At 32.2% G+C, this 23,718-nt stretch overlaps 1 protein-coding gene across 5 annotated transcripts; it reads right to left on the bottom strand.

Moving 5' to 3' along the window:
- Positions 1 to 253: 253 nt before the first annotated feature.
- LOC131948780 (bromodomain-containing protein 1) lies at positions 254 to 19,395 on the bottom strand. Of its 5 annotated transcripts, XM_059310462.1 has the most exons (16): positions 19,288 to 19,395; positions 14,458 to 15,210; positions 13,482 to 14,335; positions 11,788 to 11,941; positions 11,476 to 11,607; positions 11,233 to 11,361; positions 10,900 to 11,088; positions 10,635 to 10,752; positions 10,361 to 10,462; positions 9,978 to 10,211; positions 9,626 to 9,847; positions 8,810 to 9,487; positions 7,080 to 7,178; positions 3,894 to 4,000; positions 3,428 to 3,570; positions 254 to 3,126 (listed from the first exon to the last, which is right to left on the bottom strand). In XM_059310462.1, the coding sequence occupies exons 2-16, from the start codon at positions 15,133 to 15,135 to the stop codon at positions 2,928 to 2,930; spliced, it is 4,038 nt and encodes a 1,345-aa protein (XP_059166445.1). In that variant the 5' UTR covers positions 15,136 to 15,210; positions 19,288 to 19,395; the 3' UTR covers positions 254 to 2,927. The 5 variants fall into 5 exon arrangements, with proteins under 5 accessions (XP_059166445.1, XP_059166446.1, XP_059166449.1 ...); XM_059310463.1 differs by lacking the exon at positions 7,080 to 7,178; XM_059310464.1 differs by lacking the exons at positions 254 to 3,126; positions 3,428 to 3,570; positions 3,894 to 4,000 and adding an exon at positions 4,662 to 6,626.
- Between the last annotated feature and the right edge of the window lie 4,323 nt (positions 19,396 to 23,718).

A 23,718-nucleotide genomic window follows, 5' to 3' on the forward strand; every position in this document is an offset into this window, starting at 1 on the left:
CTACCTAAGTTACCTAGTCCATCCTGTTAAAGTTCAGGAGGGATTTTTAATTTGTGTACAAAACCCTGATTGATAAACAAAGAAATAATTTAATTAACTAAAGTTCTTAAAATAGGTATCATGGATAAAATGATTGTCTACAACAACTTAGATGTAGTGATCAGTTGATTTAGGGCCAGGATTGCAGCACTTCTACATACAAACAAGGCGGAGAAAATGGAGCTCAGGTCTAAAAAACAAAAAAACAGGCATAACACTTTTATGTCTTTATTACATTCCTTAACACAGAAGTTTCAAACTTGAAAATCTCACCAGATATCAAAATTAGCACAATAACTTGTTAAAATCCTCACATTCTCTAGTAACCACAGTAACACAGACAATAGGAATCACCAATATAGTAGTAAAAAGTACAACATTGTTCGGTATATATTATTTGAAATTTTTAAATGGGATAGAGATAAGTTTAAATCATGACAACTGCAACACCTAGTGACAGTATGTTTTTACAGCTAGTTTAATTTGTAGATGTTATCTTCTACTTGAAGCATGATCTTAATGGGAAAAAAAGCAATACCTTTCTTCTAGATGTATTATCTTAAAGAAATCAATACTTTTTACTTTCTACTTTGCTTATCAAATTAAAGAAAAACAAAGCAGTAAATAAAATAGAAAAAAATTAATCTTATAATGTTAAAATCAATTAGTCTTCATCCCATCAAAATGACATTCCAGTACTATGAAGGGAAAATGTGGACACTAAACACAAAACCTAATTACTACTACCAACAAGAAATGTGCACAAAAGATGGATTTAACAACAAAATTAATAAGCCTTGAGTCAAAGTTGAGATTAATTTGAGTACAATTGATGTCAACCTTTGAGAGGAGAAACAAAACAAAACAAAAAGGATCACACTGACTGAAGCAGTAAATATTTAACACAAAAAATATTCTAACCTTTCTACATATCTAAGAACAATAAATACTTTTATAAATTCACAATACATTTTATAATGTACATTGCACATTTAGACCTCCTTTTGACCTTAATGTAAACTAAATTTCAAATATGTACATCCTACTGCATAGTCTGCTATCACTCAGCCATTTTCTCTGACAGAATTATTCAGGTTCAAGTGTCAATACTCTACTGGTAGAACTAGCTATAGTAACAGTCACACCATTATGCCTTGGCCATAATCGAAACAACTATGGCATAGATGTAAAGCATCAAATTTGCTCGTCTTCCAGAACCACACAGTCACAAAAGCAGAACTTTATGAAAATACAAACACAAAAAATGACTAAAATAAAGTATAAATAAATAATCTTTAGTACCAACAAAAATGATATAGCATGAATACTAGAGTAAAAGAAGCAACAAAATCTTGAGCATTCAGTTCCTGGTATCAAAACTCATTGATCCAGCAACTCATTATGCCCTTTGGCCCCACATGCTTACAATACCAAAGGACATGATCTGAGTCCTAAAATAATTAGACATGGGTCTAACCCAGTTGTGCTTATACAAGACAATGATTAGAAAACTATTTTAAAGAAGAAAAAAGTATTTCAACATCTAAATCATTAATTTAAATGATGGGTATATATATTATGTATTTATAAATTACAATGAAAATCAACAAACAAAAATTAAATCATTTTAATTAAAATATGAAACCAGGTCATATGTAGTTTGTATAGTAAAATATATATTATTTATACAAAAAGGAAACAAAGTGTTTAGTATAAACAAAATGATATAACAGACAACAATTATATGAAGACTAAAATTTTCAATCTTCAATTTTCCTAAAACCAGATCCATCAAATACTACATACAAGAAGTTTATCTGCTCTTCTGTCAATGAAGCCTTTCAGCAGGGGGGAAGAAATTGTATTTAATATTTTCAGTATATATAACATGTAATCAACAAAAATAAAAAGTCTAGTTATTCCATCAAACATGTTTAGTTCAGCTGCCTCACAAGCATGATTTATACTAAATTTACAATGCCATATTTCTGTTGTATAATGCATGCAATACATATAAATGCACATTCAAGAAAAATTAATATTTTAATCCTCAAATTTCAATATATATTTTAATCATAAGACAAAGAGTTCAATAAAGTGACATTAATTTTTTTGTAACAGTATTTTTTTTGTTATAAAGTGATAAGAAATACATGTTTGTATTGTGTATCTATGTTGCTCTTACATTTGCCAAAAAAAATAATAAACTAGATGATTCAATATGCCAGTTGTCAATACATATAATTATATCTATGAATGAAAAAATATTAAAGTGAATAATTTAAATAATTAAAAGTATCAAGCAGCATTATAAAAAGTACAAGCTTGTGACTTACAGATGATCAGTTTAAGGTGATCATAATAAATGAAACAAAATTTACAATTAATTATTTTTTAAATTAAAAAAATTAATGTTTAGAAACTATTAGACTGCATTATTTTTTTTACAACCGAAAGATGCAGTGGCAGTTAATTTACTGATGGACTTTCTTTTTAAATAAAACATTTTAAACAAGTGCACACAAGTTATCTAAAATGAAATTATCTTGTGACCAAATTAGATAAAAAATGTAATTAAAATTAAACCATATAATACCTGTGTTATCAATTCCATTACACTACATATTTCATGTATGCTAAAAAAGTTTCTTAAAGACATTGGATTATCATAGAAATACCTTAATAAAACCACTTTATTGTAACTAAAAGGCTACCAAACTTAAAGTTAGAAGTAAGGAGCTGGAATTTCATTCTACTGATTTGACCGAACAGAAAAAAGATTTACAGGTTAAAAGTATTTCCTTCAATTATTAGTTAGTCTGATGGTAGTGAGAAAAAAATGTAGTTTATTGATAATTTTTTAATGCAAATTTTTGACAAAACAACTATCAAGGATTGTTATCTGAGCTGGAATCATCAGACAATGGATTAGGATCACCTCTAACCCTGCATCTATGAACAATTGCTTTCTCATATGCTTTTTTCACAGCATTGCGGACATTTGGCTTCTTGTTTTCCATTAGCTTGGCCTTGTCAAGGTCTGAGTTGACACCCAGGGGTTCCAATTTACTCCGAGGTAGCCATTGCCTGTTAATTTTTTAAGAATGAGTTTATGGTGATGATAGGTAATATGACGAGCAAACTTTTTGACATCTGAATAAGTCTTTACATATGTCCATGAGTTAAAAAAAATTTTAAGCAGATCAAATATTACTTCCTAAATACCAGATGATAAATGAAGAATTTAACCCATTTGTTTGCTTATTTCAATAGGGGGGAGGGGGTTGTATAAAAATCACTTAAAATATCTTTAAAATCTACTCAAATCAAATCATAAACCATCTTCAGATTACATTACTAAAACTGGAAATGTTAACTTATCACTCACCATGTGCGTTTAGTGTCAAAAAACAAAACAAGGTAAACTGACTCTGAATACCGCTGCTGCAGTTCAAGAACTTCATCAGGAGGAACTGGTATAGGAACTCCATTATGGAAGTAGCCAGTTTTCGGCATTTTTGGATTGATAATCTATGAAATAAATACTTCCATTATACTTTAATGCAAAAATTTTATATAGTAGGCCTTTCTACCAAGGCTCAAGGTTTTAATATAAAGTGGTATTTTAGTAACTAAAATAGAAAGAAAGAAAAAAGTCTATTGTATATTTAATGACATAAAGATGCGGAGGGTGGATGGGGGTGTGTAAATATAATTGAGTATGAATTTATATTATATATATATTAGTGTGAATCTGCAGTCTTACATGAAGAAAAACCTACTGATCAATATATTTAATTACATTAAGCACAGTGAAGTATTTGATACTTTTGAGCAAGGGAGGGTTTACTTACAAGCGCAGGATACCAGGGATATCCTCTACATTTTGCCCATACAAGATCCAAAGGTTCTAACGTGATCATGTCCTCTGAGTCAATGCTGGGACTGCGACGGTTTCGGCCTGGAAGTCAGGGAGTGTTTAAGGCATTATTCAGCCTAATATTTTTTGAAAGTAGTTTTTCTAACCAAAAGTGTTTTTAAAAAAATAATCATTGTAGAATAATAAATGGTAGGTAATAGCTTGATTCATATCAGGTGTGCTGCTCTTGCATTTTGGACAAATTTCCTGAAATAGCAAATTAAAATGCCAGGAATGGAAATTATTTTTTTTTAATTCTGCATTTCTGGAAATTTGTTGACTTTCACCATATAATTTTTAAAGCAGTTTTCTTTCAAATCAATTACAATTTTAAGTAATAGAAATCTTTCTATGCTTAGTGAATAGTTTTGTTTACAAGGACAATGAAATATTGTTTTCAATTATTGCATCCTGTTCACAAGGTTTCCAAAAATGTATTTCCCTATTAATCTTGGCTTCTGGTGTGGCAACAACTTCTTAGTTACATAAGATACACATCAGTTTAAGTAGGTATGACTAAAGCTGGACAATTTTTTTAAAAACCTGAATGAAAAATCTTGTAACAAACCACTATCATGAATCTAGACTGATGAGGGTTGTACAAAGCAAAATACATTTACTTCTTCGTCTCCCCCACCCCATGTTGACTTTAAAAATCTGAAATCTTTTTGAAAACTTAAATAATCAACCAGAAAAAAACTACAATTTTTGTTTCCTCTTTTACTGCAGCTTAACAAACACTTCAGATTTAAAATTACTTAAGATATTGTTTCAATACATTAACACAACCTGGTACAAATGTTAACTAGACTACTGCTATTTGTGACTTGGGAAAATACAAATTAATTTTGCTAGTTGCATTTTTTTCATGCTTAACAGAAAACATTTGGGGGTTAATAAACATCTTGTAAACATAATAACCAATGAAGCAACAAACATGTTTGAATTCAAGCAATATATGCTAGCTAATAAGAAAGAAAGATTTTTATTCTCTTTGTGATGTAATAACAGAAAATGTTTTAATAAATTAAGATAAATTTAAGAGTGCATTTGCTCCTATATTTTGTGTTTATAGTTGTTAAATAAATATATAAAAATATATATCTTTGACCTAGGAAATTAGTCACATGCAAGGAGTGGTTACTTTTTTTAAATGAAAAAAAAAAGCTTATTGTTAGTAATATTTTAGAATGATTTACCTTTTATACAAATGACAAACAAATAAATAATTTCATAATATTTTATTGTCTCTACTTCTTCAAATTCAACTGCTCTATAATACAATAGTACTGAAGTAACAAATGCACTCAAACAGAAGAATGAATGGTATAATGCATTAATAACATAATGGTTTAGAAATCAAGCAGGGTGCAATTAATTAGACAATAATCTTAAGCAAAAAAAGGTAATAAATTACATATCAGGGTAGAATTACAAACATTAAAACAAAACAGTTATGGGTAGTAAGGAGTTGCAAGTAAAACATTATTTATGTATGCATTTCTAGGCATTTAATAATAAGTATTGATCCAACTAAAAGATTTTTATGGTAATTTAATGGTTTTTTCACTTAAATTCGTTATGTTTTTTCTAATTTAAATAGTAAGATTTAATAGTAAAGAAAGCTCTTGCAGTAAAACTTAATTTACAAGAAATAAATATCAATTACCAGCATTGCTATTCTATTACAAACAACATGCAAATACTAAGACCAGAGAGTAGCATGCTTCTGCAGTTTTTTCTTGCAAGGGCAAAACAAGAGTTATTCATTCATTCACTTACGAGTATTTTTGTCCCAATATTATTAAATAATGCAAAAAAAACAAAAAATTTTAGCTTCTCTTAAAACATTCCAATTAAATAAAGTACAATATAAGCGATTTGTAAAAGTAACATTATTGGTTTTGAAACTTACAATAATAAATGTTCCACAAATTTATTGTTTTTAAAGAATAACATAAAAAGATAGTCAAGATTGTTTGAGTGTTTGGTTTTGAAAGAGAAACATGTTCTGCTGATAGATGATAGAAAATAGCAGAAAATCATAAGAGCACACCTATTCACAGTTAGAAATAAAATGAATATTATTCTACTTCAAAATAATAGAATGTAATAGTTTGATACATTTATTAATATATTATATGCGAGCAAAACATGTGTGCACATAATTTTCAACTTAAATTTGCCTGTAACATTGGTACATTTTAATAAATGTATTAGGAAATAGAACTTTTTACAGTAAATAAATAAATATACATATATATATTTATATATATGACAGGTGTACAACAATATTGTGTGAAAAGGTGTGAAATATTTAAGATTCTAAATTCTAATGCAGAATTTGAATAACTAATTTAAGAAAATATAGTACTACTACATTTAATACTAGTTTATTTAAGAAGGTGATGGACAATTAATCTTTAGCTTAACAGAGATCTATCTATTCTCTGCTATTGGTAGAAAAAGACAATTTAAATTTTGAGCAAAGATAGCAGTAATGTTTTTTTATTAGCTTAATGGTTTTCATTTTAATGTTTTTTTCTTTTTGGCATGTTTTCATAAGAAAATCTTTTTTTGCAGTTCCACAAGGTTTATTGGAAAAGTTCATCAAACTTCAGTCTATTCAACTATGATTTTGAACATTCAGGATGTGACTCTGATTGCTCTGAGGAAATTAGTGGTTTAGAAGCAATCTCTTGAAAAACATATTTAAACAACATAAATAACTTGCAAACCAGTGACACTGAGATGCTCTAAATTTCATATATATATATATATATATATATATATATATATATATATATATATATATATATATATATAAATAAAATAAGGTCACTATATAGGGCACCTCACATCACAAGCAAATGGTAAGGATTTCAATTAAATTGTATGACAATAACATTAATCTACTTGCTTAACATTACAGCAATAGGAGATTAGATTTTGGATTTTGTAACAAGGCACATAAAAAATGAAATGATGCAAATGCCAAAGGAAACCGTGTTAAATAAAATGGATGAGAAAAAACAAGCAGGAAAAAATTGTTAAATCAACCCAACACACAAGAACAGACTAAAAGCCATAGAGTGTGAGTGCAAGCTACTACTGCTTCTACCTGAGGACATTGGCGAAGTGGCAGGTGAGATGCCCTCAGTACTCTCGGCCAGATCCGACCCCTCGGGCCCCTCTCGCAGGCTGGTGGTGCGGGTACGGCCTGTGTGACGATGCGGTGGTCAGTGGACAAGGCAAAAAGTGTTAGGGCGAAGCAGGCAGCAATGAAATGAGGTTTAATGGGCATGATACAACAAGCAATGTTGGGTGGGAAAGAGGTGACTGTAAATGGCAGAACCATGTTAATGTGTCTTATTATGTGTAAAGCAATTAGGTATATGTAAGTCTGTAACTATGTAACATCAAACTTGTATAAGTTATTTCCATTGATTTATCTGTACCTTACTTATATCAAAAGTGCAGGTGTAAAGAAAAGACTTTATGCCTAAACATTTAAAGCTTCTAAATAATGTTGACAAAGCATGTAAATGAAAAGTAAATATGTATATCCAAGAAATATAGTGGGATATTCAAGAAATATTGTTTCAAAAGATACAAACTGAGGTAACTAAGTTTATATTACTATTCTACTGATAGAATTCAAATTGAAAAAAGAATATGAATCTATGACAAAATAAAGAAACAACTGAAGATTCTAACTTAAAAATAATAATCTGCATACCAAACATCCTTAAAATACAGAATTTAGGTTATTGTGAATGAGAGGTTGTTAAAATAGTAGTTAATGCAAGATGAGCTGGATAATAGTAATAATACTTAACAAAAGTAGCTAAGGACTGAAATACTTTAAAAGATAGTAAAAGAAGTTGCTATGAAAGACTTAGAAACTCTCATTTTTCAACTAGCAAAATAATAGCATGTATTAGGTTTGCTTTCAAACAAAGATAAAAACATTTACAAAAGATCCAACCTTTTGAACTAATAACCAAAGAGACAAAATACAAGCAAAACCTAAAATGTCATTTAAACATATTGTGGACAGAATATATGTGATTGGTATCAATCTCTTCAAAAAAGAACTATGTCCATGTCCTACACAAAACATTTCCTTGGAAAAATCAGAACTATACATTTGCTTATAAATGTAAAAAAAAAAACAACACTAATGCTTATTTCAGTATTTTGTATCCATAAGCAAAACAATTAGTAGTGCTGATTAATTAATACAAGAATAATTATTTTCTTGTCTAAGTTGGAAGTTAGATGTTGATTTGGGTGCATTTTAGAAATATTTAGCGATAAGGTGCCATGTATTCTTTACTAACGTGTGAATGAAAACAAAAAGCATAATTACATTTTAGATATGTTCAAGTAGTTCAGTTAGAAATAAAATATAATGACCTCAAACTGATACTCAAAGAAATTAGTGATGTATGAGTTCTACATAAAGCTGTTAACTTCACCACCTTACAATGAGAAAGACCAAATCTATCATGATGCGCAAAAATACCAAGCTTTTAATGAATATGAAGAAGAAACTATAGTTAAAAAATAATTTTGTCAAAGCATAATTGATTTATATGCAATGTGAAACAAGCAATAATGATAAATGCCACTATAGTAACAAGGAATAAGTGCCAGAAAGATCAAAAAAAAAAGAAAAAACCCAAGATAAACAGAGAAGATGCTTATATAAATGATTTCAAATTATACGAAAGAAAGGGAAAAGTTAAAAGCTTTAAACATGGCTGGGTGATTAATGAAATTAGATAGCTATGCTACTAAACAAATATAATAAAAGCTTTAGTCAAATATTTTCTGAAAAGGGCTTACCAGATGGACTATGGATGCTTGAAGAGTCCGATGTGGGATCAGAAAGTGATTCATCACCACTACTCAGTTCATCTGTAGTTTCTGATTCAGAACTACTACGAATGTTTCCCCTCACTCTATATGCTTTAAAACTTTCAGTTATATCAGGTCCACCTACATGTACTGATGTAACAGGTGGTGCTTCACTATTTGTTGACAGGGAGGTAGCTGCACGCTTGGCAGGTGTGGGTTGAGCACTCGTATCAGTTTGTTCTGACGGCTGAGCAGCCATGCTAGCAGATCGTTTACGCCCAGTAGGACTCCCAGGTCCTCTAGTACGTGGACTAAGAGGTGCTTCTACGTTTTTTTCAGCCTCTGTAGCTTCAGCAACTTTAACTTGAAGCTGATTTTGATGCTGCCTGGTTTTAGCACCCCTTCCTGTAGCTTTTTTGACAGAAGGTGTATTAGAAACAGAAGAAGCATTTGATGATGCAGAAGAAGTGGTAGATGATGGTTTTGTTGGCACAGGAGTACTACGTCCTTTTTTGCTACTAAATAATACAGCAGTTCTTCTATTTACTCCAGCAGGAGATGGTGTGTGTGCACTGTTCCCTCTAGCAGAATTTTCTTTAGACTCAACTTTTTCAGGTTTTGGGGAGATTGGGCTGACCTTTTCTGAGTCCTTTGCATTTTTGTCACCTAGGAATAAAGTAAACATTTATTTTACTACCATTAACAAAAAAAAATCTTATTTCTTTTAACCAATGTTTAAATTACAACACTTTTGTACAAACCCTTTATAGATGTAAATGTATATTTTTATAAGTTTTAACTAACCTGGTTTTAAAGGAGTCTCTGGCAAGTCTGAATGTAATGATGCTAATCTGCTACGGCTTCCTCGTCCTCTGCCTCTACTCCTAGATCCCCTAGCTGATGGTTTGCTACTTGAAGGAGTAGATGCACGTAAAGGTGATCGAGAGGGTGACCGTTTCTGGTTGCCTTTAGTACCCTTCTGATTTGACTGAACAGGGGTGTCTGCTTCACCATCTGATGATGTCACTGAAAAAAAACAATGAATAACACTAGTACTCATTGTGTTACATTACAAACTTGTTAAATTAATAAATAGTAATTAATACATTAATCACAAATTTGAAAATTATCTGTGTTATGTAAAAACAATAAATACCTGTTTCTTTTAAGGCATTATCCTCTTTATTTTGAATTTCCTTTACCTCAGCTTTAACTTCATCTTTATCATTTGTAACTGAGGAAAGACTATCATCCTGAGTATCCTTATGCTCTTCTTTTACATCATCTGTTGACTTTTTATTTTTGCCCACTTTCTTTTTATCCAAGGCTAACTTTCGACGGACAGATGCAATCTCATTTCGAATTTTCTTTAAAAACTTTGCCTTTTTACCTATTGATATTAGAGGAACAAAAAAGCCAACATTGGACAAACTGTATATTTGATTAAGTTATGAAACTTTTTTTCCACTCAGGTTTAACTTTCTCCACACAAATTCAGTTTCTGATATTTTAATAAAGCGATAAATTGAGTAGGCCTACCTCCTTTTAAATTCTTGCTGGCATTTTCCATTTTGTTTAAAAGAACTTGAAGTTGTTCCTCATATGGCCCTTCAGGTTTTACTCCATCCAACAAAGTGTCTACTATTTAAAATAAGAATAAATTGAGTCAAGCCTTAATTGCATTTAGTGAATTGTAAAAACTGAAATATTAAGTTTAAAGTAGTATCAAAACCGAATATATATATCTATCTATATCTATATTTATTTATTTATGTATTTATACACAAGGCTATATACACAAAAAATAACATACACTCTTCTGGAATATGGTGCTCTTTAGATGTTACTGGTCCATCAGCATGCAGACCTGTATCATAATCATAGCCTACTTGCTCAGCTAACTTTTTAGCATCTTTGATTATTTCCATGCCCTGAGACGAAGAAAAAAATATATATATAGTGGTAAAAATCAAAGAAAAATAAAAGAACATTCTACTCAACAACAAAAATATTGGAATTCCTGAATAAATGATACTAATGTTTAAGCAATGTTTAATTTTCAAACAAACAAAACATACTTCTTCTTTCAACAACATAGCTTCTCTGTAAAAAACTGTATCTTTGGCGTTGTACATGCAGCAGTTGTGTATTATAAGCTTAAAATCAGCTTCAAATGCCTCCATCGTTTTGTATCTATGTGTGTCAACTTTGTTTCGCATAACAGAGAAGCACATAGGATGTTTAATAACATCTTTATAATCTGGTGCCTGAAAGTTTTTTTTTAAAAAAAAGAAATTAATTATTGGTTTTCAATGAAGTTTCTCTTTAGTGTATAGTTGAGCTTCAAAAGCTACATAAGATGAAAATATTAATAGAGTATTTGCAAAAACATAAAAGAAATTATTTCTAACCTCCTCTTCTGATACAGGGTGGGCAAAAATGTCTTCTGCATCCTTTTCCTGAAGCTGATTTAATGTGTGCCTTTGAAGCATGATAAATGGCTGCAGTTTGTACTCCATTGATAATTGGTATACCTTTATCTTGATAAAGCACAAAATAGAAATAATTCCAAAAGCTTTTCTGGAACTAAAGTTTACACAATAAATTAGAACTTAAATATGGACTAAATACATTTGAAAAACTTTAATAATTACCAGTTCTTTTTTCAGCTTTTCCCTCTTGCGTATGAGCTCTACTAACAGCCTTGCCTTTTCTAAATCCTGGCGCAAGCGCTGCCAATACTTCAATTTTTCACGCATTTCTTGATTGTGCTTGTCATTTCTAGACTATAACCAAAACAAAAAGATAAACCCAAATTCATGAGTAGCTTCTAAAAACTTACAATAACTAGGAGCTAATATTCTGAAAAAGCATCGAACTTTCAAAAGGCGAGTGTGATATTTACCATTTAATTACAAAAGAAATAAATAACCACTTAAATTTATTTTAATTCAAGAGTGACATACATGTTCTCTGTTTCTACTCATATGATTTGACTGTAGTCTTCTTAGCAAGGGTACTCCAAATCGTGATTGTCGTTTTAGAGTCCAATAGCTCAATAAAGCCCTCATAAACTCCTCTTTTTTTGGGACAGAAATCATTGATGATATTTTGCTAACCCTGTATATTGATTGTATATCATTTTACAGAAATTAAAAGTAGTCATATAATACTCTTTAACAACAAAAATTAATAAATTGAAACAAAATATAAACTCAATGACAACTACTAACAAACAAAAATTGACATTAACATATTTACTTCTGAAAACCCGGGTACATGAGATAAAAGTTATGGCAGTGGCATTGGCAAGGGGGAGATAGAGTTTTATTAAGGTAAACACCATTATGGCAAATGTCAGATATGAAGATAATCTACTGTTTATCATGCAGTTACTAATTTAAACATACACATATTAATGGGGGAAAAATTATATTTACTGGAAGAAAGTCTGAAGATGCTCCCATGACAAATCCCTGCCTAGCCACTAAATTATTGTATTGGTATTTTATTTTTATTTTACTAGACCTATTCAGCTATTCTTATAAAGCACAATTATTACAGGATGAGGTAGATATTTGTTTATACTGCATCTCCTGCTTTTGATACATACTCTTCTAAAATAGACATGTTTATGGGGTGCACTTATTTATATTAATACCAAGAGCTATATTTTTGATTTACTGTTAGCAGTAATTCTACAAGATTTTATTTCCATAAGGCTGTTAAACATGAAAATAGTGACTACATAGGTTCTAACTACATTCTATTTTATACTTCTGTAAAACTATAGTACTCACAATATTTTTAAAATGTGTATTAATATACAGGATAAACATGCTTGTGAGTTACATTAAGAAAGAATATAACTTTTAACACATTAAAAAAGAAGCTATTTGAATTATAGCCTACATTTGTTGTAGACTATAAAACCTACAAAAAAGCTTATAGGAATTGCATAAAGGCAACATGTATAGGTAAAATTAATTATTTTTTTAACCACAACTCTTCAAGAAGCATTAAAACTTAAGCATCAAATTTGGGAAAATGGGAGAAGTAAAATGAATGTATTTTAAAAAGTTTATTCACATTGGTTTATTCAAAAAATTATTTTTAATGATTAAAACATTCCTCTTGAAGTACAATAATTTCAGAATATGTGCAAAAAGGATCTTTCTTTTAAAGTTTTCTAATGATAAAACATGTTTTTATTTCTGAGTATATTTGCAAGACTCTAAACAATAGTTTAAAAAATCAATTCATGTGGCAATGTTGCCGTCAGTCATTGATGCAAAATGATTTATTTCGATTTAGCTTAAGGTATTATTTTAATTTAGTAATTTTGTTATTGCTAATAAGCGTTTTTTGTTTAGACCTCTGTAGATGGCTAATGTTGGAAAAATTGTAATATCTTAGGCAGAGAACATTCTACATTCTGTGATTGTGAATGTTATGTACTGTTGATTTATTTTTAAAATTTAAAAAAGTATCTTGAAAGTAATAAATAGTTTATATATGCTACCTTACTTTCATGTTTTTGGTTAATTTACTTTACCTAAAAATTAGCTGTGACTGATATAAAGAAAAAAAATTTTGTAATACTATTTTTAGAACATTCAAAATAATTCATTAAAATAAAAAATTGCAACAATCAGCTTACCTTTCATCTGGGATAATTGGAATGGACACATTGGGTATAGCATTACGCTTTTGTGCAAGAATTTTTCTTGCTTTTCTCATCTTAATACGAGCTTGCTCACGGGCATCTTCTTTTGAACCACTTTGTTTTTCATCATCGGGGAACATAGAATTATCAGCACTAGGCTGTGCATGAACATCACAAAACGCTGTCTTTCTAACACCAACAGATATACCATTTGGACCAGGCTCTTTAACAGCTTCTATTTTCATAAAAAGTCCTGCCTGCTGAGCACAAGTCACATGAAAAGCTGTGTAACAGTTAGTTTTATGACACTGAATACAAGCACCAGCACCTCTTTGTTTGCAAATATAACATGTTAATTTTCTTCTAGCTGGTGGAATTCTTTGAAGACAATCAATAGGTTCAAGAAAAACTGTATTAGCAAATCCTACTTCTGGAATCCAAAGCGCACAAACAACATGCGCCCAACGTCCATCATCTGTCTGTTTAAAAGCACCACCTTTATTAGGACACAGACAACAGTCAACAGCACGAGATGGTGACTGGAGGCAACGCCTGCACAGCCATTGTCCTTCTGGTATGTAAGGAACTCCATAACATTCCTGGTGAACAGCTAAATTACACATGTCACAAAACAATATCATATTACTGTTTTGACATTCACCATCCATGCAAATACTACACACAGCATCATCATCCATGGATGGACCTTGTTCTTTGCCAGTATGCTGACTTTGAAAGAAAGCCTCTTTCTCAAAACGATCCATCATGAGTTCAAAGGTATCTTGTGCTACTGCAGCTACTCCATCACTTGTTCGCTTGTCATTTACAATTTCCAGCCATGAATGGTCCTAGCAATAGATCATTAAAATTTAGATTTGTGCAACAGGGTAAAAAATAAAAATTAGACCACACCAATAAAAATATATATTAAATAAATAAATAATGTTTAAAAAAATAATGAATACTTTACCTCTTCATCCATGTCATATTCAATTTCCTCATCCAACTCTTCTAAAGATTTCTCGATATATCGATAATATGATGCTGGATGTGATGATGTTTTGCTAGGCTTAACATAATCTGTTAATACTTTAACATTTGGTTCTGGAAGTTTGTTTGGATTTATTTCAGGTGGTAAACTACCAACAGCTAATGATTCCTTTCTAGATTTGCTTTCTAAATTACGAACTGGTCTCCCTGATGGACTTTTTTCTTCGTTTTCTTCTTTTTCTGTGTTGTCTTGGTTCTCAATTTCATCTTGTGAAATTATTTCAAGTGGCTGGCAGATATCAATTCTTCTAAGACAACCATCTAAATCAATTTCAACAAGTCTCTGAGACTCAGCATAACTTAATGTTTCTCTCTGAGGTGATCTTATGAACTCTGGTGGTGTTGGAGATCTTCTTGCCTGGCGAGGATGCCAATTTTTTTGTTTGCGTTTTCCAGGTTTTCTACCGCCTCCTGAAGGGCTGGCTGCTGCTCCAGTTCCAGGTGAATCAGGATTATCATGATTATGATTGTACATATGAAACTGTATCCCCGAAAAACTTTTATAAACTTTACGACATGTTTTAACAGGACATTCATATGGTGGTTTTGTAGCCCGCAGATTTTGACAAAATGTTTTTACATCAAAGTCGAGAACCATTTTTGATGATTGTGGATTAGATTTTGAAGTTTAGCTATGCATTACTTTGAATTATAAATCCAAATCAAACAGCATCTGCAAAAGAAACAAAAATGTATGCAATTTTTTTAGAAAACCAGATAATAAAAAAGAAAACAATGTGAACTATAATCTTAAAATTTAAATAATAACTACCAATAACAAAGTAACTTTGGTTTATGTAAAAAAAAATAATACAACACAATTTTTAGAGAAACTAATTATCTCTTCAGCTGTTAAACCTGAGACAAAACACCTGAGGCACATAATACCTAAACCAAACAACAAGGACCAGCATCACTTTCTGACTTTTTTTTATATATATAATTTACAATTGCATTTATAATACTAATAGGGCTTGGACTATTAAATAACTAATAGTTTAACTATTAACCTTATTTTTCCCTTAAGGATAAGTAGGAATCAATTTTTGTTTTAATTAAACATATTAATTTATGGGTCTAGTTTTGTGTAAATGTTAGACAGAAATTTGAGTTATCAAGATAATGGTTAAGCTTTGGCAGCACAGACTTTACCAAATAATATTAGTTTACTGTAGGGTAAAGGAGGGCGTTAAGAGCCGTGTGGTATTAAGCCCCAATCAACACCCCACCCCCACAAAACCCCCAATAACACTGCTAATCTACTTCTGAGGTAACAACCACTGCTGTTCTTTGATAACAGAGAAGCAGAGGATTAATTTTATGTAATTTATGACCCACTTGGTCCAATAGGGAGAGGATGAGACAAGATTTAATCCCACTGCTCTTTCCCTAAAATTTCTCATCTCCATAAAACCATTTTGTGAACTTTTTTTCCAAAAAGACATAACTTGCGAAACTTCACTTTGTAATAAACCAAATGAGTTTTTCAAGCCCATTCTTTGTTCCTGTATTAGAGCATTGGTTGTTGTACATTTTAACACTATTTTTATAGCTATGGCTAGAATAGTTTTATTTTGGTGAATTTTTTTTGCACAGTGATTATTGGTGCCGAAACAAAATGGCCGACATTTGTCCCATTTTACCATGCTCTGAAGTTTTTATCATTATCAGAGTAAAACTTGACTGATCATTACCATAATGGTTTTATTTGTAAGATAATAACTAAATCTACATGAATACATTAATTTTGTCCACTAGCTTGCCTGTTTAGAAAAGTTATAACAGATACTGTTATGTGGCTCTTGAAACCCTATGTGCAAGTTTCTCATTTATTAGACCACTGAATATGACACTGGTATAGGAATAGTTAACACAAAATGTATTAATTGTTAAACAGACTTGTGTCTAAATGATAGAAATACTATTCTAACCTGCTAAAAAGTAAAAATTCAGTCATCTGATGTTAGCAAGGTAATTTTTAAAATGGTACAAGTACTTATTACCCCTAAGGGGCAATACAGCCGACTCAGCCCCCATCTGTTTCTAACCAACTATAAAACTTCTAATCTCTTTGTAGGTAACAGGAATAAATGTTCTTAGGTCTCAGCCAATCTGGGGTGGTATGTTATGTAATTTATGACCCTCATGGTCCAGCAGGGAAGTGGTCAGACACATTAATACCACTGCTCCCCCCCCTTACAATTTCTTACCCCCATGATACCCAGCCCCCACCAGTTTCTGGCCCACCATCTCTTTGTAGGTAACATGGATTACAGTTACAGATCTCAGACAATCTGGGGTGGCATGTTATGTAATATATGACCTTCATGGTCCAGCAGGGTGGAGACCAAAGAGGAATCAGTACCACTGCTCTCCCCTCACAATTTCTCACCTCCATGATAGCCAGACCCCACCTGCATCTAACCCACCATAAAACTTCATCTCTTTGTAGGTAACATGGACTTAGTTCTTAGATCTCAGCCAACCAGAGATAGCATCTCCTTATGTAATTTATGGCCCTCAGGGTCCAGCAAGGAGAACAAAGGGGAAACCAGTACCACTGCTCTCCCCTCATCATTTCTCACCCCCATGATACCCAGCCCCCACCTGTATCTAACCCACCATAAAACTTATCTCTTTGTAAGTAGCATGGACTTAGTTCTTAGATCTCAGCCAACCAGAGATAGCATCTCCTTATGTAATTTATGGCCCTCAGGGTCCAGCAAGGAGAACAAAGGGAAACCAGTACCACTGCTCTCCCCTCAACATTTCTCACCTCCATGTCATGTTATGTAATGTATAGCACACATGGCTTATCAGGGGAAAGCATTAAGGCAGATTAGTTAGTACCACCCCTTTTTACATACAAGAATGTTAACTCTGGACAGCTACACACTAGTATACTAGCTACACACTAGGCATACTAATGTGCCTACTGTAAACTACTAGACTTTAGGCCCTATGTACACCTGCAATTGTATCAGCTGTAGACTGGGCCCATTGGGGCCTAGTGATAGCTAGTATCAGTTAAAGTGTGTGTACACAGCATTAACTATTTTGGGGTTAGAAATCAATTATTTTTATTGCGGAGTTAGTCTAAACTAGGAGATAATAGTAATAATACTTATTGCCCCATTGCCCGGCTCCTTTCGCCCCAAATGCTGATTTTGGGGGTATGACAATAAATGTTCAATTAAACCCATTTAAAGTATATTTAATAGACTTTGTTATTATTTTTATATTGTGTAAGATATGTTAGAATAATTTTGCCATATTTTCATTACTAAAAAATTCTTAGATTAGTAGAAATCTCTAAAAATGTACAGGTGCTAAAAAGTGTGGCTCTTAACGCCCTCCTTTACCCTATAGTAGCCTACTACCAGTAATCTTACACTTTTTAAATGAAGCTACCATTACTGTGTCTGTGTATCTGACACTTGTATTGAACATACACCTTAATTCTTAATGAGATTAGCTGATCAGTATCATTACTAACCCATTGCTCATTGTAGAACAATAAACATGTGTTACAGAACTACTCGGAATCTATTATTGAGAGAGCTCACTGTATAACACTAGAAGAAGAATACACTGGGTTTATTTTTTAAAACTTTTTAAAATTAAAAAAGGAGAGAACAAAAGTGGGCCCAATTGGGTTTATTTTTTAAAAACAAAACACAGCTGTAAAACTGTAAATAGTAAATATTAACAGTTTCATCTCCTAATCTTAACATTTGCACATTGCAGCTTGTGAGGCCTAACAGAATGTGAAAGAATTTTTGCTGTATCATTAAATTGGTAGAATCTTTAGCTAGAACTCTTTGGACATAGTTCTAGTAGGGGCCTATAGACAAGTTAATAGTTAATCTAGATCTGTTTGTTATCAAAACTGCCAATACATGACTGTGACTTAGTGACTATGACTCATGTGGACTTTTTAGTTTTAAATCCAGTAGTAGACTTAGACTAAAACTAAACTTAGGCCTAAACAAACTACTCAATAAAATATAAAACTAGATTTTTCTAGAGTCTAGAGTAGATTCTTAGTCTAGATCAGGAATTTAGAGATTCTACATTCTACAAGTCTATAAATTCGACTTATTTTAGAATAGATTTCAATAGATTCTAATTCTAGTTCTAGATCTAGAATCTAGATCTAAAATCTAAATTCTAGACACATTTAAAATTTAGATTTTAGACTTGCACTCTGAGACTTCATGGCATTCAATTCAGGGGTTTGTGCGTGAGCTATAGATCTAGATCTAGTAACTCACAATAGTTACAGAAATATTTTACTAATAAGTCAATAATTTGTGTTAAGGCCTAGATCTAGAGAATCTACTGTTTACATGAGTCTTGTGTTTACATAAAATGTTCAATGCCACAGGAAGTAGGCTACCTACAAAAATTAGCATACAATATGGCGTCGGTTTATGACTTTACGGGCAGGACAGGCTTCTTGGTTTGATCTCCAAAAGCTAATACAAAATGCATGATTGTACAATTAACCTCAAATCACATATTCTAAACATTACAAAAAACTTGAATTCTAAAGATACTTGCAATAAAAGGAATTGTGAGACTTAAAAGTGCACATGAATCACATTTTTACTTTTTTATTTTAGATGAGCGAATTCCAGCCGACTACAAAATTAATAACAAATCAAGAACAAAATAATACTTGAACACAGGAGTTTAAAACCCTTAACATATCCCTACGTTAATTTATGGAAGGGCGAATAAGTCTTACTTTTTTTTTACCAGCGACTTCAATTGTATAACAGGTAGTATCCATAAAAATTGTTAGTAAAACTCGGAAAACACAAAGAATGTTTTCATGGCGTCTCCCGTTTGGTAAAAATGCGCATGCGTGAAAGCTGCAAAACTGTACGTCATTTCCTATCGTTTGTTACAGAAACTACTTTCGCTTTCTCAATCGCTTCATTAGTAACGTTGGACGATCGCAAAAGGCTTATTCTCTCATTCTTAATCTTAATTGTGTGCCTATCTCTATCTAATATAAGTATTACCACTAAATCTACTATTCTACCACTGAATATCTTAATTTAGATATTTTAAATAATTTAAAATTATAATTTCTTTGTAAATTCGCATGTGGATTTGGACAAAATATTATTATTATTATTATTAGTAGGGCCTATCTATACTAAGTATACTACAGTACTACTGCACTACTGGTAATCGATCGTTTTAGGTGCGTAAAATCGGCCGAGGCCAGTAAAGTGCGAAAAAGTTGCCTATCTAATTCTAATCTAGATCTAGATCAAAGTAAAATTGATAATTAGTGTAGACTGTTGTAAGCCCGTCCCTAGTCTGACAGTAGATTGGCCCACTCACTGAATACTGAATACTTCGTGAATAGGCATAAAGAGTCTTTTATTTATAGTGCAGTAATATAGAAAAAAATCTTTTATTAGATCTATTACTAATTTAGCAAATCGAAGTAAAAAAAAAAAAAACACTATTTATGTGCATGCTTATGTTCGTTTTTGATAAGCCTGTAGATTTATATTTATTATTGTATGAGGGTCACCAAACAAATAGGCCTAACTAGGGTAATTCATGCTTTTTTTTTGTTTTGCTAGTTTTCCACCTCTCCCCCTTTTTTTTTCCATCGTCACACATTGTAACAAAAAATAACCTCCACCCCAACACACCATTTTTTAAAGCAGCTTTTTACGTCTATAAACCTAATTGAGCAGATTCGAAATAACCTATGTTTATTATTTGTTACAAAAAAAAAACTTTTTAATATAAATAAAATTTTGCTTTAGAAATCAAGTTTCCTCACAGATAAATTTCTCCCTGGGGGGGGGGGGCTTAATATTTACGTGAGTGGGATACTAATTAAAGTATATATTTTCTATAATAATTTTTCTATATCGGTCTAGAAGGGGAGGTGGGGAGGTCTCGATGGACGTACTCCGGAGAGATGCGTGATAGAACTGTGCAGCATACAGTGGGAAAGAGTTGCTTTGTTTTGGGATATACGGACACATCAACATACAGTGGGAAATGGTTGCTTTGTTTTATGATAGTCGGACACATGACTCACGAGCTGTGAAATCGACATGTTGTAAGCAGAAAATGAAATAACAGCTTTGGTAAAACCAAATGATTGAGCAGGTGCTGGTTAAAGACATGTTAATTAACATCCATGTGAAGAGACTAGGCAAGGTCTATTTGGTGTAAAAAAAAAAAAAAAAAAGGTAAGGGATCGTACGTATATTTTATATGGAGGCCATCCATTAATGTAGTCACGTTTTTTTTTTGGACGCTTTTTACCTCCCCCCTCTCTTTCGCCACACATTGCCAGTCAAAGTCAGCCCCCCCCCCCCCCTCAAACAGTGTTTCTTCCAGACTTTTTTCTCCGGGGGAGGGGGGGGGGGAAGGCACTTGAAATTTTCGGGGGGGGGGCGGTAGACTTTCTTCGGGGGGGCGGACACTGTTAAAAGTATATATTTTCTATATAAATTATATAAATTTCATTTCGTTCGGGGGGGGGGGGCGGTAGAGATGCCTGGAAGAAACCCTGCCCTCAAAATTGCAGGGATTTTTTTTTTAAAACTTCTATTTTTGTTCTCTAAAATATTGATAGAGTTCGGTTAACATAGGGTTATTTAATAAATTGTTTTACAATTTACCAAAATAGTTGCCAAAAAACGCGAAATAGCTTCTAAAATTCGGGGTTCAAATATTACTTTTTTTTAAAAATCTGAACGTATCCCCCATCACACATCCTAATGAAATCACGAACCCCAACCCTTACGAGTGTGACATCAATTATGGACGACCCCCTAATATTCTCGTTATGAATTCTCCATTTTGCTTAATTTCTGCATTTAGAATGCATGGATATAACTTAATATACAACTAGTTTTCACATTCATCATTCAATCTTTTAACACAATATTTATAACGAGCCGACCCGCGGCGTATTGTTTTATTTTCTACTTTTCAGTAATTCATAATTTGTGAATTCGACAGTACCAATGCTGCCACTGAAAATATTTGCTTTAAAACACTATCAGTAGGTCGTTAAGGACGATTACCCCCCCCCCCCCCCACCCTCTTAACCCCTAACCCCCCCCCCCCCCCCCCGTGAAAGCAGCCTAGTCTTAGTTACCTCCCCTAACTTTAAAATCGTTTCAAACTAAATTATCTGCCCCTAATAGCCGTCACTAAACCCGGCTCTACGATTGTAAACATGTAGCGTGAACCACAGCTCACCAGACCATGTGGGGGTGGGGGTGGTAGGGATATGTTTAGAGAGGAAGAGAGAGGGCTGCTAGGCGCGCTTACAGCTTGGTGTTTTCTAGGGTATCCAAGAAGAGAATTATATAAATAGATTCTTTTTAATTCTTTCACAAATCGATTCTGCAGTCTTTGTTTATTTTTAATTAGTAACAAATTTACCATCCAACGTGAAAGCTATTTTCAATCAAATAAATTAAAATCATATTTAGAAAATTGTATTTGTGCGCAAAACGCAACGCGAAAACGTCGCTTATTGAGAGAGGCGCCGACTCAGAAAAAACTCATTTTTACGCCGACGGGTTTCCATAGAAAAATCCGCACGAGAAGTAGGAGATTAAAAAGCGGGCAGTGTATGTTAGAAAGTCAGACCAGTTGATATTGGTCTAAAGCTGTGATGCTTTGGGACTTGCGTGCTTTTCCATGAAAAGTTGTGTATTTTGTGTTTTCTTACGCGTTTAAATCGCGCTAATGTAGTATTTTCTGGAAAAAATGAGAACTGTATTGATGGCCCTCGTTCTGTTATGGTGGTGCCATTTAGCCATTATTTTGCCTGTAATTTTAGGCCAACAATCACGGGATAATTGGGATAGGGAAGAAGAACAAGGTAATTTTATCATCAGAACACCCTCTTTTTTTTTTACTTTTCTTGTCATTTCATTTTAACTATATATTGGTTTGCAGTCATTATTTGTTTTTCATTCACTTTGATTTATTAAAAAATTCCTCGAGTTTCTTCGTTATGAAAAATCATTCAGCTTTTTTTTTTTTTAAATACATAATGCATGTTTTTACATAGTTCCGACACATGAAATTTAAAAAAAAATCTTATATCACTAATTAAGTAACAACTTGCCGGTATGTTCGGTACGCATTGATAGGAAAAGTAGCGCACGCGATTTTATCAAGGGATGTAACCGATATAAATGTATTGCACTGGATATTTCATTTTTACCTTTGTCTCCCTTGCGAAATAGTCAAAATATTTGATAGTTTTAAAACTATGGCTTATATTTTAAATCATACCGTAGTTTTATTTAAGTTTATGTTTTGGAAATTAAAGATTATTAAAATTCAATTTTAATTAGATATATAAGAGTTTACTTCGGAACTCAATACAAAAATGAGCGTAACTATTATTTTCTCTTATTAACATTATAATTTTTTTTATTTTTTTTTAAATGATATTTCTTTTTTTTTTTTTTTTAAATTTATGAAAACTCGTGCGGCGCAAGAGAAAAATGATATCCGTGAATCTGTGTCTTTTGTTAGGTAGGCAAAGATTAATACAGGCGGAACAGTGAATATAGATACCAAACGAAAAGGCTATATTGAGTAGGCTACTATTACAGCGTACAGAGTAATAATTGCGTCTAGATCTAGTGGTGAAGGAAATGTGCCGTGATAACAAGTCGATTAGTGTATGTGTCTGTTAGGAAGTTCCCTCCTTGAGACGTGACAGTGAAAGAAATGAGCCGTATTGGTGGAGCCTACGTGTGTTTAAGAGCCGGGTTTGCCTGCTGCTAACATGGTCGTTTGTCCACGCCTCTGTCTATAAGTATCTGGTTCTACGTTTATTATGTTATCACATGTAACATATTATCACACGCAGTCGGCAGTTCTAATTTAACATACAAAAAAAAAAAGTAAACGCAACCGGTGTTTACTTTGACCTTGACCTAAATCGGCGACTTGCTGAAGAGATTTACATTATTTTTATTTTTAAAATTTTAAAATATAAGATTTTTTTTTTCTGTAGATTAAAACGTGCTTTTTTTCCGTTTCACTTTTTAAAAAAACCCTCCCTGTACTTGCGGCCTAACGTGTAGTAAGCACGACTTAGAAAATATGCACAATGCAAAGTCATCGGAAATATTATATCAACCTGGTTTCTGGCCTGACGCTC

This window comes from Physella acuta, unplaced genomic scaffold (assembly GCF_028476545.2).
Source record: "Physella acuta isolate Inbredline_101_S28 unplaced genomic scaffold, ASM2847654v3 ptg000660l, whole genome shotgun sequence".
Classification (NCBI taxonomy): Eukaryota; Metazoa; Mollusca; class Gastropoda; family Physidae; genus Physella; species Physella acuta.